The 20422-nt window shown below is 35.3% G+C and overlaps 1 protein-coding gene across 1 annotated transcript in view; it reads right to left on the reverse strand.

The window, feature by feature from the left end:
* Positions 1 to 5629: 5629 nt before the first annotated feature.
* LOC134651337 (alkaline phosphatase-like) overlaps positions 5630 to 20422 on the reverse strand; it is a 105384-nt gene continuing 90591 nt past the window's right edge. Inside the window, exons 8-12 of the mRNA XM_063506411.1 lie at positions 16644 to 16823; positions 14369 to 14563; positions 11704 to 11898; positions 8175 to 8305; positions 5630 to 5972 (exon numbers count right to left, since the gene is read on the reverse strand). Coding sequence (XP_063362481.1) covers positions 5769 to 5972; positions 8175 to 8305; positions 11704 to 11898; positions 14369 to 14563; positions 16644 to 16823 — 905 coding nt within the window. The 3' untranslated portion in view covers positions 5630 to 5768. The remainder of the gene's footprint in view (positions 5973 to 8174; positions 8306 to 11703; positions 11899 to 14368; positions 14564 to 16643; positions 16824 to 20422) is intronic.

Here is a 20422-nt window from a genome sequence, read left to right on the forward strand (position 1 = left end):
CTTGAGCTTATTCGTTGTTGCGAGAATAATCAATTTCCCGAGCAAAATACTGTCCTGGGTATTATCGCCTATGGCTATCCATTACTCATATCCGCCTACCTTAACCGCAAAAAAATAATTTAGGAAAAGACTGCAATTAGTTATCGAAGGAATAGAATAAAATTAATGTAACATTGTTATCGGTTTTTCGGTAATGTATTTATTCATCAAGATTTCGTCAAGTACAAAGTATTTTACATCTAACATGTCTGCATCCCAAATGTTTATTCATCAAGATTTCGTCAAGTACAAAGTATTTTACATCTAACATGTCTGCATCCCAAATGTTTTGAAAGCTTTTTTTTAATTAATCGAGAAACAACTTTTCAAAACTTACATAATATTTACTTGCCTAACAGGTTTTCTCTTATATAAAAGGAAAATTTCAACACAAAAATGAGGGTTATTTTCTTTACCTGTCATGCAGTCATGGGTCATCTTGCAATCGTAATATGTCTTCGTCAAGCAAACTGTCACTTTTATAAAGAGATGTTGCTCACGCAGCTGGAATAAACATACAAAGCCATCCGGGACCTTTCGGCAGAAAATGTGGAAAGGTTATTTAAATTATTTTAGAAGTATTAAGCAATTTAATAATGTCAATTTAATAAAACCGCAATTTAATATGAACGCAAAAATATTTACGTGTAAAATATGAGACCAGTGCCCTGTTTATCAAAAGCTTGTAACTTATAATACAAGTGGAAGTCCCTTTCTGAGAAAGGCTGTCAAAAAGGGACTTCCACTGGTATTACAAGTTACAAGCTTTTGATAAATAGGGCACTGGATAAATTTTGAAACTTACAAAAAATGCTTATGTTACTATGGGCCTACTTTTCACGCTTGTCAGGTATGAACGAAACTGCCCCTGCATTGCTGACAAGGAAACTAATGGGCCCGATTCGGATTGAACTAGATATCTAATAGACATCACCAATATACGACAACGATATTTTTAAGATCTAGCTTGTCAAATTTGACATTTCCGCGATTCTGGAGATACTCTTGAACTATTTTCACAATGTCTAAAACGTCTCGTTATGTATTTTTAGATCTTGAAACGATTTTGAAACGATAATTTAACGTAAAAGTGACATTCGGCGCGATTCGGGAAATGAATTAGTGATTCACTAGATATGAAATAGTAAAGATATGTGACGTTCCACGGCAAAAGGTACCTTATCCACTCACATGATTCCGATTTTAACAAAAGGTGCCCTGAACTGCTCTGCCATTTCGCAGATACGACGGCACAGTGTCATGATATTTTCAAAAATCGATAACTTTACTTCTGCTAAAGCATTTGCAACGATTATTTTGGTTTTTTAATGATAAAGAAACAAAGAATTTATTTTACTACTATAACATTGTGCTGTTATAATAAAAATAATTATTAAAAATTCACAAAGTTGACCCAATGAAATAATGTCCGCGTTATAGTAGAAAACTATTTTTAATTAAAAATCTAAATCGATAACGTATCTTTTTTTTGTATTCAATTTAAAGAAGATTTAATAAGCTTTTAATTGGTACTAAACATCTTGATAGCTCACCTATGAAATTGCCGAGTAAAAAAGAAACTTTCGAATTGCTCAATCTGCTGTGAAACTATATATTATGTTCATGATTTTTTTGTGGCTAATTTAGACACTGAAGTACTAAAATATAGTAAAAAACAGTTTAAGACACTAATAATCTTGAAATAAAATGCATAACTTATGCAATTATAACGATGATAGTAGCTATATAACTTAAAATAACAAAAGAGTATCTACGTACCTACTAAATTTTGGTGTTTTTATAATTGCCGATCACCAACAACCGAACTAACTTATAACTACACTAACACGTTTAATACATCCACCATAACACACACTTCACAACATATTAAGCACAATAAACCAATAATAACTATTAACACATAAAATTATACTGATTACAAACGTAAATAAGCCGGTAAACTGACTTCTTCCATCTCAAAAATAAAGATGGCTACCCATTTAGGGTGGAGACACAACAGCGCGCGGTGCAGATGTTCAACAGAAATAGGAACTTTAAAATTGTAATACCTAATTAATTATTTATTTAATCGTATAATTATTTAGTTTATTCAATGTAAATAGCAAAGAAATATTAGTAAATACAAATTATAAGTAAGAGTAAAAAAAATCCCAAAACGCGTATGCAACGCGTCTAGTACACCACATGCCTTACGATATGCAGAAATGCTTTAAGCAACCACAGTTGCCGGGTTTGTACTTACAATTTACCGTCACATGTTTTGATCGCTAATCCTGTGTAATACACAGTGATTTAATACATTCTATGGTTTATTAATGTAACTTAATAATCGAACTATTTAATGTCTATTGGTTGCTCAAGATATATTTAGTAATCTTAGAAATGTAGGGCATTCAAATAAGAAACACGTCAAGAATCTACAGAACTATTGTTTTGAAGTGATATTATTTGGTCATCAATATTAAGTAGGTCTAAAATATAGTTTTAAACTAATAGACCAATAAACGCGGAGTAGTTTAATATACATTACTAATAGAAATATCTAAATTTGAATACTTGAGGCATTTTAAAACACGCAGCAACTTTTTACACATCGCACTTCCTGAACAACTTGCAAAGTAAAATAGATAAGAAATACTGTGGTTGTGTCTATATGGTTGAAACATTTTTTAAATATTGTCACGTTGGTAGTCTGTGTTTTAAAAATTGTTTATACCGTATCTGTGCAGCCCTTCACAGATAATAAATAAAAAACCGCATACACTCCTTTTGCAACTCGAGTTGCGACGATCATTTTAGAGGTGCGCAATCTTGAAACTCTAGTTGCTGGAATCATGTGAGTGGTTATGGCGGTTGGGGCTTACGCTATTATTAACGCCGCTCCAATATTCAGCCGGGGCAATGGTACCTTTTCCGTGGAACGTCGTATATCTTTACTACTTCATATCTAGTGAATATATTATTCATTTTCCGAATCGCGCCGATTGGTTGCCCGAATTGAGCTGCAAAAGATATCTAGTTGAAATCTAAACTAGTTGGTATCTAGTACATATCGTATCGTTCTCTTCTCTAGAACGGATCTTGTTTTCCGAATACCGCGGTATTTGGCGTCTTTTGATCTCCTGGTAGCCACTAACCGAAAGGGTCACAGGGTTTTCGCTTGAGGTAAAATTCTGAAATAAATCGTGATCTGTTAGATCTTCAATGGAGATACTATCTTCACGTAACGTTCTTTGAATGATGTTGTATAAGGGTGAATCCTAAAGCCGACAGCTTCTATGACACTTTCTATGAGTTGACTTTCGTAGAGTAGGTAATAATAATAACTTACAGTTTTAATTAGGTAGGTAAGTACATGTTAATTAAATTACGTTCCTTAATTACTCTCAGCCTTAAATAATACCATCACTAATTTATAAACTTATTCACTAGAATTGTTGATAATTTTATAATAGGTTTGTGTAGTAGTGTAGGTCCCATACAATTGCGTCCTAAAATATTCTTTAATTAAATTTAAAAAATCAGATTTCTTTGGTTTTCTTTGTTCAAATTAAATCTGTTCGTGACTAGGTACCTATATGTATAAACCCATAAAAAACATAAATAGGACACAAAATTTAATGTACGGTGACTGATGTGTGTTCTTAAACGGTTAGGTAGGTGACTATGCTACTAAAATATGTCAGACCTATTATCTACATCTATTACGCATAATGTTTTTGAATTGCTTAAAATGTGGGAATTGTCCCACGATGTAGGTTGCACCTATTAATGTATAAACCTATGTCCTATTTTTGTATTATCTGCCTATGTCTGTTTTTTTCCCCAATAAAGAAAATAAAATAAAATAAAATGACTTGTAATATAATTTTCTATTCAATATTGCGACTGAATGCCCAGTAAGTAGGTGAAGGTATAAAAATAATACTCGTATCCTTCGCGGAGGCCGTTCCCCTATCATAAAATAAAGTTCGGCACCTACTATACCCCACGTACGACCTATTTATCACCTACCTACCTCCCACGTAAAAGGCAAAGAGAGACAGCCGCTAGAAACGGAGAATAGATTTTTTATAGTGAATGCTCAGTGAGGAAAGTTCAGCACTTTCTAGGTCTTACTCTTAGTTCTAAAAGTTTAAAGTCTAGACATGAAACTGAGATGTGAAACAAAAGGACCCCTGTTGGGGTCAACAGGGGTCCTTTTGTTTCACATTACGTTTTAAGTCATAATGTATTGTTTGTCATATTATCGTTATTCATAAAACTGAAACCGTTAACTTTTCAGGATTTTCGTCAGGTTATCCTATATAGATGGGTTAGGTTAGGTTAGGTTTGTTTTATGGCAAACCTGAAAAGTGACGCGTTTCTGAACCAAATGAATTATGACTAATATGACTAATGAAAATGTGGGCAATAAAACTATTTGGAAAATAATAGAGACCCATCTCGACAACATACAATAGGTACTCGTAGGATATTAGGCAAATAATTCATGCTTGCAAATTGAGAAAACTTTTAGAAAGCTTTTCAATTGTTCCGTATGAGTTACTTATATGTAATGAGTACCTATAAAGAACCTAACGTAAGACGAAAAATAAATAAAGATAATATAATTTTATTAGCAGATATTCTGCTCTGAACAAGAATTAACGAAGAATTTATCTTTTCCAACTTTTAGACGCAATGTTAATATCATAACTCGAGAAACGTTTTCAAATTATTTTAGGTAAACAAAGTTAAGCCTTTTAAGACTTGACAAGTGACATGTGGCCATAAAAATCGCTGCGGGAATACCTTAACGCGAGTTCAATTTAAATTTAAAAGCAATATTAAATTCTAACATATGTATGTACCTATTTGAGTTAGGTTTTGCCACATGTTATATAAAAGTCGGCGCAATTCGGGAAATGATTTAGAGATTCACTAGACATGAAATAGAAAAGATATGTGATGTTCCACGGCAAAAGGTACCATTGCCCTGGCTGAATATTGGAGCTGCGTTAATAATAGCGTAAGCGCCAGTCGCCATAAGGTACCTTTTGCCGTGGAACGTCACATATCTTTACTATTTCATATCTAGTGAATCTCTAATTATTTTCCCGAATCGGGCCGAGTGACGTGATTATCAGTGGCGGAACGTCAAACTTTACTATTAGGCAAACTGGAGCTAGTTCAATTTATTAAGCTTATTAGAGTAAGTACGTACTTACTTACCTATAGCATAAGCAGCGCTCCTTCATTCGTACCAATACGCAATCATTACGAGCGAGAAGTGTTGTGCCTGTGCGTGAAACCAATTGGTAAAGTTTTAATAAGTAGTACTCTTGTACTGTCGTTTGGCGTCTTGACATCTAATCTAATAACTTACTCCTTGTTGAATTTCCGGGGTAAAGCTTGTTCTGGAAATACGAAAAACGTCTTAAGTGCACCATAAATTAATTAATATTGATGATGATGATGCTGATGATCATTTCGGCCATGGCGACCACTTCGACTCCTAATTTACTAATATGTATTACCAAAACTATGAAACTTTAATATGTTTGAAGCTCAATAAAACAAATTTAAAACATTTACCATCTTTATTTACAACGACTAATTTTATTTACAATAATCCGATCCGTATCTCTATAATCTTCCCTGTACAAATTTTCATTATCTAACTATGTATTCTGTGTAAAATAAATCGTGAAAAACAAGGTGTGATTTTAATTGATAATAGACCATAATGCGCTTAAATTAAGGATTATATTGATGAGCCCTGTGAAGTGGACGATCGCGGAAGAACGGGGGGCGCGTTCGTCAGACATGACGCTGGACGCGACGACGACGCGACGACCGCCGGCCGGTTCGCGGCTGTCTTCCCCGGCAATGCTGCTGACCTCGGGCAGTACACATTTGGGAGGCTGTACCTGGAACAAGATTATTACAATAATTATGTTTTTAAGACAGCAGTAGCAGTTGTTAACCAAAGACACAACAGTAACAGAACACAACCTAGATGCTAAACAGGATCCCCACTCAGCATAATGCCACGGCAAGCCATGACGCTAATAAACTAAATTATATCCAGATATTTAATATGAACTACCCTAAAGTATTGGTATTAGATTTAAATTATAAGCTGCCATAACTTTACCGAACAAACTTAACCAACAAATTTCCTTCCGGATCTCGAGAGTGTCATTAAGTCGATAAACTCAATCGGAAACGCCAATACTCTAGATGCGAATATTAATTATTTACCTACCCAAACTTCCCCTGGTGGCGTACCGTTCGTTTAATAAAAAATAAGGTTCTTAACTGTTCCGGGAACAAAGTTACGGAGGTGGAAATATAGGCTCGAAGGGGCAGGGATCGGAACCGGTTTTTTGCAAAAACTTAGAAATAACCATATTTTTCGAATTATTTTATACTCGAAATGTAGGACACAGTTGTGGTATTAGGTTACGACTTCGTATTATTAGATTGCTCAATTACAAATGAAGTAATTAGCAAAGAACGAAAAAATACCGTTTCCGTTCCCATACAAAAAATACCGGTATCCGATCCCTGCGAAGGGGTTCGTATTTTTACACAACATTGACTTACGGCTTGTTTCTTCAAAATTTGCCGGACACGCCTATTAACAATTATTATTCTGAGCCCACTGTGTACCACTGGTGGGCAAAAAGAAGGGGGAGGTTCTTTTTTTCACTCAATATAAAAAAAAATCTATAAATATTTGAATAAATGGCAATGACACTGCTCCGAAATAACTAAAGATGATGAATTTAAAATCCATTTTCTTTGTGTCGATAAAATACAATTCTGTCAATAATTCTGTAAATAAAAAGGGGGGATGGGGGGAAAGTGTTATTGAAATCTTCGCTAAGTGTGGCGTGATAAAACTGTCCCAATTAACCGATGACCTACACAGCTAACCGAGGCTTGTTTACGCAATAGAAAATGCAGAAAGCATTATTGATGAGGAAAGTTAATTAAATTAATTGTCTTTCGAAACCCAACTATCGGAAGGTTTAATAAAAACTCTTTACACTATCCTGCCCCTTTAACAGATTACATGTTTAATAATATACTTACCTACTTAAAGTTTTAAAATAGCATTGAATTTGCCTCGTTAGCAAAGCTAGCCTAAATTAATAATATTCATAAAGTTTTCTTGGACCTGTTTTAATATGATGGATAAACTATTAGCTGTTAAATATATTATTTAGACATCTCTGTGAACAGTAAAATTATGAATTAATTTTATTCTATGACTATTTTTATTTTGTGTTGTATGATATGAATATTAAGGTTTTATGGCACAAAAAGGAATATTCACAAAGTAAATAAGTGACAATATTGTATTAGGCAAACTTAGCCAGCACAGGTGGTCTCGTGGGAATCTGCAACCATACTCTTGTATTCGACACTCATGTATGTACGTATGTGTGTTTATATACTCATTGTATTCTTATACATGCCTCATGGAAGAACTTAAACCGACAAGGAAGTCACGTAAACAACTTTGTGAAAGCTAAACTGCGCGGGGCTTGCTTAATATTAATAGAAAGAGGAAAGCGATATTAAATGGCGGAAGAATTGGACGTAAAACGTGTTCGGTGAAGAGGGATAAAGAGAGGTTTAACTGATAAAAATCAACCTCGGTATTCGGGCTTCGTATTTTGTTTTCAGGCGTAATAAAATACGTTTTTATATTTTAATGTGGAGCAACAAAATCGAAATGTATAAAATATCCTCCGTATTAAACTTTGTTAACGGAACGCTTTTTATGAAAATTTCTGGCCCAAGTGAAAATATTGTGTACCTATTTTACTTTACATCATTCATTCTTTCATCAACGAAAGATACTGCACTAAAGGCAATATAATAGACATGGTTTCAAAAAGTAAAAAAGCTCGGTCATTGAGGCAATCGCTAAGTTCTACGACTAAAATTAATAGTAAATAAGTACCTTATTTAATTGTACAACGGGACTTAATCGCGTATTTAAGTTTTAAGATTTACCTCCGACGTGTCGAGGACGGCGTTGTCCCCGTGGTCTTGGAAAAGACTGGCTAAAGTTGAAATCAACATCTACCCTAAGTACCTTATTCTATTACAAATACCTGTGGCTGAGTAAAGTTAGTCTTTTCCTGACATCTCCGCGACTGGTGCGCGAGGCACGCCGCGTAGGCGATCGCGTGGGGGATGTAGCTCTGCTCCACCACGCCCGCGAATAACACCGTTGCCATGGGCCCTGCAGACAAGCACACATCAAATAGAAATAGTAGTCATTCTAGGACCGGTGTGTTCATACCGTTATTTGGTACCTAAAACTCAGCGCAGCACCGTTAGTTACAAAATAAATCAGTTATACCTAAATATAATATAAATAAATGAATGATAAAATAAATAAATATTATGTGACATTATAAGAAAGGCTTTAATAATAATAATAATGTGACATTATTACACAAATTGACTAAGTCCTACAGTCAGTTCAATAAGGCTTGTGTTGTGGGTTACGATTACGATATATATTATAATATATAAATATATAAAAATACTTAAATGCATGGAAAACACCCATGACTCAGGAACATATATTATGTTCGTGCTCATCACACAAATAGATGGCCTTACCAGGATTTGAACCCGCGACCATCGGCTTCATAGGCAGGGTCACTACCCACTTACCCACTGGGCCAGACAGGTCGTCAAATTATAAATTATGAAAATATTTTTTTTGATATAAATATTCATAGTGAATGTGATTTTATTCAGGCATAGATAATTTTGCGAGTTTTTCTGGCTTTGTCAATTTTTATTATTTGTACGAGTATGTACATTTAAATGAGCCATTTTTGTGAGTATTGGCAGAAAATAAGTATAATTTAGTTATTACACACACATTATTTACAAAAGAAAATATTGTCTGCAGCAACATACAAAATATATGAAAAGATTTCCATTAATCTACTAAAATACACTACTAGGAATTCCATGAATATTAGGGTTGAAAATAGCAACAGTATCCCTGCAGGTTCATGTTACGTAAACCACAAGCATTTACTCGCCAGCAACATCACAGACATCACAGTCGTTTACGCGACCCTCGATATTTTTGCCGCTAAGTACTCACAATTCTTCGCAAATAGTTATGAAAGAGCAACCTCATCACATAAAGGAAGCCACTTACACAACTCCAATCTAACTTACATAAACGAAACTGATTAAATTAAATATATAAACGTAGGCCGGTAAAATAAAATTTCCGAGCCTACTCGTACAATTTTATTTACCCACTCATTGTTAAACTTTACAATGTTTCCTAAGTAAACCTCAAACTTTTAATGGGCCTCCATCTCCGCATTGCGTGTACCCCAAACCTTCTCGCATATTACCTTTCAAAGAACAGGATATTGCCATTATAAAGCCTGATCGCGTTCAAGCTTACATTAATTTGTTATTAACGACGTAGTAAAATTAACATAAGATAATTATGTTCCTTAGTACTGTATTTTTACATATAAAAAAACAAGTTAAGTCATAACCGATGAGTATCTTAAAAAGTATGTATGTATATGTATTTACAAATATTGTTTCATATTTTCCAATCGCTTTTAAGTGTATAAAACAAAACATAGTGTGTGCCCTAGTTTCCTCTTTGGGTTGGCAGGTTTAATGGCAGCTTCTTTAAAAAAAACTAGTAATGCTCGGGATTAGGTTGCCACAACAGATCCCGGGGTCATTTCGGATGTAACTGAGAAAACGCTAGATGAGTAGTAAGGTATCGTTATACATAGTATGTATAAACAAATGTAGGTAGGTATAAACAACAAACACGTATATGAAAAATACAGTACCTAAATGTTCATCTTCACTTTACTTCGGCCGACATGTACCCAACCGTATTTTTAACAACGTTTCACAGAAAAAACCTTTTTAATTACGTTGGTAAGTAATCTCGTTATAAAAATATCCTTGGCCTCGCTGAACTTGATAACACGTGTAAATAAAAAATTGACTTTTCTGTTTATTTACCTTATTCCAGAAATAGAGATCATTTTAATTTCGTGCCTCAATATTATTTATTAGCTTTTATTTTCACAATGATATTAAGCCAATGAGACTCTTGGATAGGGGAGGGGAGCCTAAAACGGTACCCCGCCTAAATCTGGTAGGCGCCGTTTTATTGAGAAATTAATTACGAATGTCTGAAAATGAATTTTTGTAAGTCCCGATCGAGCATCAGACTAATGATCTTATGATATGTATGACGTAACTATATGTAAAATAAAGAAATTGATGAGCTTGTTAACACTACGAAATAAAAGTGTCATCGGATAATTCGTAATCTAGTACATCTACCATAATAGCATACCGGTACGAGTACTATTTTACTCCGAATGATAGAAGTTTGAGCGTTGTTCTTCACGTTTTTGAAGTAAAAACTTCTTTAGCGGCGCTGGGCACTTTTTGAGGTGGGGAAAAAATGATAAACTCGAGACAGCGTAAGGCGATCACGTGACCGTAAGGTTCAGATGGCCACTCATTTAGATGGCATTTAAATCAATAAAGAAAAACTCAATGACATAATTCTTGATGAAATCGCTAATAAAAGTGAACTGTAGTACTGGTGAATATAACTCAAATATCATGTCCAAATATATTTAGATGCGAGGTCTGCAAGGTAACTTTATAATTTCTATTCAAATTTTAAACAATTAACGCTACAAAATTGAATTTCGAATTTTAAACAAGCTCACTGACCAGCAATTTCGGAACTAAATTTTTTCAATAGAAAAAAGGATGGGTCAATTATACATTGTGCTGCAGACATTTTGGACTAGTCATTGAGTTTTCACTTCTATCGGCACTCCCGGAGTGCAACCCGTTGTTTTTTTTATTTTATTATCGAATAGCGACCCGCCCCGGCTTCGCACGGGTTAACAAATTATACATAAACCTTCCTCTTGAATCACTCTATCTATTAAAAAAACAACATCAAAATCCGTTGCGTTGTTTTAAAGATCTAAGCATACAGACAGACAGACAGCGGGAAGTGACTTTGTTTTATACTATGTAGTGATAAACTCAAAAACGTGCTGTAGTGCAAAGCAGGTAGGGCAAAATGAGTAAAAAATAAAATTATATAAGTACCTACTTATTTAATTTATTCAATCTTATGGAATAATGAACAAAATTTCTTATAATTAAGTAATATAATAAAAAGCCGCACAAGTGCGAATCAGACTATTTAAGTAATTGAGACGACGTTCTGCTTTTTGGTGAGTTATCTTGGAATTTATCTGTGAAAATCGTTCTTTCTTTCTTTCTGTTGGCCCAGCCAACCTGTATAGGGCTACAGACACAAGGCAAACTATTGGGTGGACCAATTATTTCTTGTTGTTTTTCTGTCCGGTCAGCCAAGAGACAATAGTAGCATAGTTTGTTAGAAGAAATTGTACACCACCTTCCTCTGACGCGCTTGGTAAACAACCCTCAATGGAAAGGGTTTATAGGTATCACAAAAAAGTGTGTTTGGTGAATTTAAATGCCTAAAAATCAGGTTTTAAAGAGTTACCCAGGAGAACGTAACCATGGCAACGAGGGACAAAAAAAAGTTGATTCACCCTGTTACATCTTACGTACCTAAGGCATAAACAGGCACGTCTTCTCCTCCATGGGTGGCCCATTGTCGCGGCGCAGCGGCAGCGTGCACTGAGTCCGGTGACGTGACAGTTCCGTTGGCCGGAATGGCCCGAGGTTCCGCGTGGCCCGGTCCCGTGCCATACAGCAACGTTGTGTAGCGTAGGCCGTCGATATCGGATACCATGGTATCCGCACCTGTGCCCATTAATATTATGTTTTATGGCTCCTCTACACGATGGGCCAGCGCCGGCCACTCCAAGGGACGCATTTATGCGTTAGAGGGAGCAAGTGATATTGCTATCTCATTCTACGGCATGGCTGCGTCCCTTGGAGTGGCCGGCGTTGGCCCATCGTGTAGAGGAGCCAATAGGTACATAGCGGTCAACATGTTTTCTTTCATCACGCTTGCTCGTAAAAGATCTTATTTCATGCAGGTGTACTGAAGGACAAAGGTCTAAATTGTTCCCGCGTGAGTTATGGATTCTGAAAAAATTTTAATTATGTCACTAAATTATACGAACCAAGTAGTTTTAAATGGGTTTTACATTGAAAATACTGACGTTTATAATTTTTTTTGTGTATGTTTAAAACTATTTATTTTGATTAATTTAATAGCCGTTTCAATTTTTTTTACACAATTTTCAATTATGGCTGAATCCGGATGGGTCTGTGCCTTCAACCTGCCAAAACAATCGAATATGGCGAACGAATGTTTGAAATTACACCGTATTTAAAAATTATTTCGCTTAAAATTTAGTTTTTTCTTCGCAAGTGTGATGAAAAACATTGTGCGTAACTACGGGGGTAAAAATATTGTTACTCGAGTCTTTAATTCACTCCAGCCTGCGGCTGTCGTGAATATATATAGACTCTCGTACAATATTTCACTTCCCCCACGTTGCACAATGTACTATTGTTTTACGAGGGGGGCAAGGGGGGGGGTTTAACTTGTGGCATCTGGGTCACTGTCAACGTTGTGCCACAAGATTCTAACAGATGGCGTTACGTTATTATTTCCTACATGGCGCTTACAGAGTTCCAAATGTCAGTTACTATTTGGACTTTAAATTGGATTATGGTCATAATTTTTTCATGTAATATGACGTCACATGCAATTGAGCATGGCGTTATAGCCATACCAGCGGACAATCAAGACGATGCAAACCACACCTCACTGAAGTTATGGATATGGAGTAACGGATGAACATACATATACATACATATACATACATACAAGTCAAAATCATAAACCCTCTTTTGCTTTACCGTAAATAATCAGGTACAGAAAATGTTAGAAATTTTGCTATTACTGAATGATAAATGCCACTTGTTTTTTTAAAGAATACAAGTCATAAAACCTTCCAAATCATAAAACACTGCCTTCTTTCATTTTTAAGTTTTAATCCTTGTTTAACTTCTTCAGCTTTTCCTTCAGTCAAACGTAAAAAAGTTTTAAATTATGCACTGGTAAAAACTTTTCCGGTAAATTGATTTGGAACATCATAATTTTTCACTGTTTCCTTCAGCGTGCTTTCTGCTCTGTCACTGTCACTGTAATTGATACAGTTTCATTTTATCGTGAAATTCTAATGGCGTTTTTCTCAATTAGCTATTAATCGTTTGTCTTAGTCAGTCATTTTGACTTACGTATTTTTTGTAAGAAAGGGATAAAACACAAATTGACTAATTGTGGCTTCTAAAAAATTACGAATAAAAGGGTTAAGGTAAAGTCTGATTTTTTTTGCATGGAAAATGTATGGTGTAATACTTTATACGTAATTTTAAAAATAACAGACTATAGAACTTCAAATTCCAGCTTAGTGTTTAAGTTAGACCAAGCTCTAGCAGATGTTTCATTTGTAACTAATTTAAATTTAAACTATTGTACTCTCAAAGTTGGATTAAACTAGTTTGGCCTACAATTTAGGTGGAACGAAAAGTCTCCAGAGATGAGCCCTATCCGACTGATGTTTATTTAATTTGACGTAATCAAAACTGGAACTGAAGGGATACGTAATATTGTACAGACAGTTTGTATTTATGTCTTTAGTCCGTTAACTATAAAGATAAATTTCCAAGTGACATTGCCCATTATTTTATTACATTAATTCCTTGGTTTTACTTAAGATTGAAAGTGGCGTCTATTGGCACGGTGTCCATCACTGGTACATTTATGTTACACAATTTTATTGGGAATCTAACTAGTCCATGTGAGGTAGCTCTCGTTAAGCTTGAAAAGGAATGGGAATTCCGATTATGACGTGCGATTTTCAGCTACAAAAGACTGGTTGTTAATAATACTGCTCCACCACAAAAAAAACCGCTGTTGGAAGACCGATTAAGACGCGAGGATAAAGTATACAATTTAATGAATTTTCCAATGTTACGGTTTTTTGCGTTGTTCCCGGGCATTCTTCAATAAAGTATAACTGGGAATCTAGATTCATATATATTTTTAATGACTATGATGTTTTATTTCTCGTCTTAATCAAATGTAAGCCTTAATATTTTTTTCACTTTAGAACGCCAGGAATTTCAAAATTCACCGGCATTATCTATATACGGCTGCCCACACCCGGAATATGACACAGCAATTTTGCTTTGCATTTTCGCTGTTGGCACTTTTTACCGCATGAACGGTGCGTGTAATTAAAAAAAAGCTTACCCAAAACGGGATGGCCGCGAGGTGTGGCCTGGCCACCAAAGGTCATCACGTGTCCGTGATCTGCCGTGACCACGATGAGAGTCTCGGCTGGGTTGACTCGCTCCAGTGCTGCCAACAATGCCGTTTCCAACTCCAACGTCTCGTCCAACGCTCTGTATGGATTGTTGTAATGGTGTGCGTGATCTATCCGCCCACCTAGTAATGGAAATGACACATTAAGGAAGTAGTACTTCGAGAAAACTATAAAACCGGAGGCCTGGATCTATATTTAAACTTAGTCATGTATTAAATTAAAAACCACATCAGTTTTAAGTATATCGCATCTACTCGCCATGTTTACCCCCATTTCCCGCTGCCCACTCCGAAACAAAGTTTTAATAATTTTCATAACGGCTAGAAATTTTAATTAGATCGTCAGAACAAGGCTCAAAATTCAAATCAAAGAATCTCCTAGAGATAAAATTCTACTTAAAATAATAAAACTGCTCTCGGAGAAACATTGTTCTTATTTATATAACTAGTTAATAGCGGATTTAAACGTAACTTTTAAAAATACATCTTTGAAATTTCTACTGCAGGGAACGTGAACTCACTAAACTTCATTAATTGTATCAGTAAGTTTTTCTCGTTATTGTAGTTTCAATAATTGTTACCAGTGTTCGAAATTGTAGCTACGAGTACGCTAGCGATTTCGGACAATCTGAAGTAGAAAAATACTTAATATAGGTATTTATATTCGGACCTGACACATGACATAGCTACATTTTAAACTAGCGAAGTTGAAAAGCAGTTCTGCAGAAAATGTTTCCTTTTTAAAGTGATCAAAAAGTTGCTAACGAATAACGATATTAATTGCTGCCTTGTAAAAATTGATTCCACTCACGCTGTATGATAGATATTTGGAAAAAACAGAACTCGGATGATCTCATTCATCACCATAAATAAAACATTTTGACAAATTGAGAGAGTGAGAGAGTGGCTGATACCTAATGATTAATGCTTATCCACAGAAATAAATGAAAATCATATTTGATGGCTGAGTGAATTTAACTTTTTATTAATATTATCGTTGCGTACTTGTATTTTACGTGCATTAAGGCGGGATTCCACCAGTGTATGACGCTGCGCGACACAAGCATATTTAGTACAAAAATGCTTGTGCCGCACAGTGCCGCACACTGGTGGAATCCCGCCTTTACGTGTCAAAATGTTTCAAGTTACATTGTGTAAACGTCAGTTTTGTCGCCTACAGAGGCCTCTGTTTATTTACAAATTACAAGTGGACTTATTATTTTATACAAGTATGGAGCAGCACACACGGAAAACAGGCGGAGCCGCAATGCGCGAACTATTGTAATGTTTAAAAACCGCGCGAACATTTCTCTCGCATCAAACCGAGCGGATTGCTGCTGCAAAATGCTTTGAGCGATTAAAATATGTTGCGCGATTTTCCTGCAGAGTCAATCAATTCAAAGTTCTGCTTTGTTACCAAGAATTCGCCGCAGAGAATAATCACTTTCTGTCGTTTGCCAGTATTTGTTCCTTAGATAGGTATACTGACGTCACGTTACTTGTTTGAGTTGAAATTTTCCACCTTTACTGCAATTTCTTTTAAAATGTATTAAACAATAAACTTGACGCGCTCATTTATCCCACGTGCATGTATATTTTTATACAATCTGTAAGCTAAGTAAAAATACCCAGCACACGTGGCTATCAATATTTTGTAGCATACAAAATTAAATCCAAATGTAAGAGTTTAGCAATTTCTAAACGAACGAACTTTCATAACTTTCGAATGAACGGCTTCTAGAGTTTCTAGACGTCTAGAATATTAAGTAGGTAGGTATTTATGTTGAGCTTTGTGGCAAAGCTCTTGATTTTTTACGTACATATTTTACTTACACTTTTACAACTTCTATTTCAAATAGAATGATTAGACTTATTTTCAATCAAATAAAACGAATATAAAAAATATGGGACGCTAGTAAAATTTCTTATTCAAATATTCAAATTTCGTCAAATCGAATTCAGAGCAAATACTATTAAAATGTAATAAGCATATCGAATTTTGCTGGTATACCTCTATTTTATATTATAATTAAAAGTAGGTCTGAAGTGTTCTCACACATATCCATACATACAAATATAAAATTCCATTGTTATGCTAATTCCCTTTCTACAGTCGCTTTCAGTAACTCCAACTGAATTCCAGAAATAGATTTAATTTTCACATCACTTGGCAGTAATCCTTTCAATATTTCCAATAACGTACCCTCAATAAGCAAGAAGAATCCCTTGTCGTTCTTCAGCAATATAGATAGGGCCGCGCGGGTCATATCGGAGAGGGACGGGTCGTCAGCCTTCACTCCGGACCCGTCGGCAGAGCCCTCCTCCGCGTCCGTCACAGCGCCTCGTTCCGCGTTGAATTCCATGTGAGAATATTCAAATAAACCTGCAAAGAATGCAGCTTTAGCACAGGGAAAATTAAAAGGCGAATTTCCTGAGGGAAAGTGTGCGCTCTAAGTAATTTGTTCCACTAAAACGCGTTTAGGTATATAAACTAATATAAAGTAAACAACCCCGCGTGTGTGGTAAGTGAGCTTAAGACGAAACAGGAGCTGAGATTTAAATATTTTAGGTAAATATACCCGTCTCGCTAACGGAAGCGGCTCCTAAAACTAGTGCGATAAGGACAAGGCGAAAAATCCTGCGTAAAAATCTCAAAAATTGAGGTTTCGTACTCGACTGTTTCCTCCTCCAAAACTTAACCAATCGTAACCAAATTTGGAAATCTAAATGATTATGAAATTACCTATGTCGGACCGTTTTGCTTTTTTAGCTAATTGATATCAGTTTTGAATACCACGCCTCTCATTGCGGCATAGTCAATTAGGCCATTTTGGCCATTTTTGAAGGGCTATAGCGCCTTAAAAAACCAAAATATCAAAAAAATCAAAACGGTCCGACACAGATATTAACAAGATTAATCTGTGTTGAAAAAATCATTGCTCTAGCTTGAAAACCCACGGAGGAAACAGTCGAGTACGTTTGTATGGAGAAATGACCACTCCCGTTGGCTCTTAAATGACTCACGCTAGACCGGGCCGTGGGGGTTACCACCAAGCCCACTAGTTACCACCAAGTTGTCACCAGTGGTAACTACTGGGAATTTTTTTCCCACCTTTTACCACTGGTAACTACTGGGAATTTTTATTCCCAGTAGTTACCACCAAAATTTTGTTAGAGTTAAATACTAATAAAAACAGTATAAAAATAGTATAGTATAAATAAAGAGTGATTTAATATATAATTATAAGTCGATTAAAGTTTTAGTAAACTGCCTTAAAAGTGACCTAACCTATTGAAACAGTTTAACCAGTACTAGTACAAAAACTATAGTCACCGCTGACTGGCATCGCGTCTTCGTGCTGCAGAAACGAGCTGTAAGAATAATAGCCAACGCTCCTCCCGGCTCACCAGCTCGACAACTATTTATATCATTACGAATAATGACATTACCATCGCAGTACATTTTCAACATCGCGAAGTTCGTAAGAACCAACATGGACGCATTTCCCCTCAGGGCGGGTAACCTAAGAAGTTTAAGGTACAGGAACAGAGGTATACTTGAAACATCCAGATTCAGACTAACCAAATCTACCAAAACGACGTATGCTATAGGCCCAAAAATCTATAATGCTATTCCTGTAGAAATAGCCAGTATTTCAAATGACAATTCATTTTATAATAAGTTAAAAAAATGGCTAATCGACAATGCCTTTTACGACATTAATGAAATATTGTAAAACACATTAAAATAGAATAATTTTCATGAGTAATTTTATTACATACGTAATTCGCGTACATAATATACAATAATTAATTTTATTGAACTCATTTGTGTATAATTTTCATATCATTATTTTGATGTAATATTGCTTAGTTATTATTTCACCGATTGTATATTTGACGTGTAATGTATGTGTACATTATTAATAATAAATATGAATATGAATATGAATATAATATATGTAAGGAAAAATTTAATTATCCATTTAGATTATTTTTCAAGTGATTGTATTAGGTAATTCAAAATCACTCTATATTTATACTATACTATTTATACTGTTTTTATTAGTAACTCTTAACAAAATTTTGGTGGTAACTACTGGGAATAAAAATTCCCAGTAGTTACCAGTGGTAAAAGGTGGGAAAAAAATTCCCAGTAGTTACCACTGGTAACAACTTGGTGGTAACTAGTGTGAATAACCCGGCCGTGGCCGGGCTGAGGCGTCCAACATGTCATTTTCTATGACGGCTGATCGGTGATCACGTGGTGCTTTCTATAGAAATGAAGCTCCGAAAGCTCCGGCCTGGTCAAGCGTGAGTCATCCTTAAGGCTCACCTAGACGTAATTTAGACGGAAATGAGCAGATATCAGATTTTAGAGGGCATAGGTATCTAGGCTGCGTCATTGTGGACTTCGCCCGCCGGACAAATAATTGAGATCTATACGGGTGCCACGTGCTAATGCTAAAAAAAACGAACTATAGTTCGCTTGGGATGTAATTAATTAAAGTTCAGGATTTGACTTGGCTAGATTTTCTACCAACAAATAAAATTTTAGAAAAGTAATATAGGCAAATATAATTGTAAATAAGTGTACGTAAAAACTATCTTAGTCAAATCCTGAACTTTAATTAATCGAACGAAATTAAATTTGAGTAAGCGAACTAGAACTTGGCACCCGTATAGATCTCTTTTTCCGGCGAAGTCAACAACGACGCATACTGTTCTTAATACTGAACGGCTCTCATTTCACATTCATGTTTTTGGAGGGATCTAGGTTACCCTTCTCTGTAGGTTGTAAGCTTGACTACGCTCGACATGCTTACTTCATGTAAGCTTTTGAAAATGGAACGATGTTTTTAGTTTATTTTAGTACCACATGCAACCATCGTCCGCGCTCATTTTATGTCAGTCACAAGTGTCACAACGATCGGACAATGGAGTTTTTGACAACGCTGGGAAATGTGAAACGCAGTATGACGTTATCAAGATTGCAAAAGTTTTCATGTTTTTTTTTTCAAACTACGAGTAAACAAATACGTAGAGTTTACAAACGGTTACCCCCGAATTTAGAATATTAAACAAATTAGGGACTTTTATTTTATCTCTCTGTACTGGGTTTCTTTTCCGCACCGATTGTCAGTTTCTGTTTGACCCAATAGTTGACTGGTAGAAAATTTATTAGTTATTTTATTTTAATATTATTCAATTTTGTTACACAGCATTACAGTAGGTACTTTGGAACATAATAATTTCTTCATAATATGTGACGTGAAAAGCGGTAGGTATGTGTGAAATTGTAGTAAAATTATTTCCACCTTGGGCGTTAACACTTGGATCTCTCACTACGCTCACGATTCTATTTTAGAATCCCTCACTGCGCTCGGAATTCAATTGTAGAACCATTTGCTTCGTTCAGGATTAAATGTACACCCTCGCCGTAAATATGTCATTTTGCTCCCTTGTGACACAATTATCCATAATGCAACATAAATAAAGTCGACTGAAACATGACATTTAAATACGGGAAACCTTTATTTGCATTGAATATTCAGTTGATAGGTACCTATTAAAATCTCAACCAAAGCGAACACTGTTTTGCTTCAATTAAATTTCTATTAAGTTAGGATAACTGTTTGTTTAACTACTGCGTTTGCATTGCTACCGGAATGTTTATTGTTTTTGTTGATTTATTATTAAAAATATAATTTCTACTAGTAATATTCAATCTCATTTCTAACAGAGCTAACGGTCTTTATGTACCCACGCCACGTCGCCACTTGGCGTACAGTTGTGATATCTGAATATTGCTGTCTGAAAATATTATTTCTGCTAGGGGTTTCTTAGATTTCAATTGGATAAGTTTCATGATTGGAACGTAAAAATAACCGATAATAAAATTAAAATAAACTTAAAACTAGAAACCAGTAAAGTTCACATCTCTTACATCTTCTAAAAACGCGGCGAAGCTCGTGAAAACTA

Source organism: Cydia amplana, chromosome 10 (genome assembly GCF_948474715.1).
Source record: "Cydia amplana chromosome 10, ilCydAmpl1.1, whole genome shotgun sequence".
Taxonomy (NCBI): Eukaryota; Metazoa; Arthropoda; class Insecta; order Lepidoptera; family Tortricidae; genus Cydia; species Cydia amplana.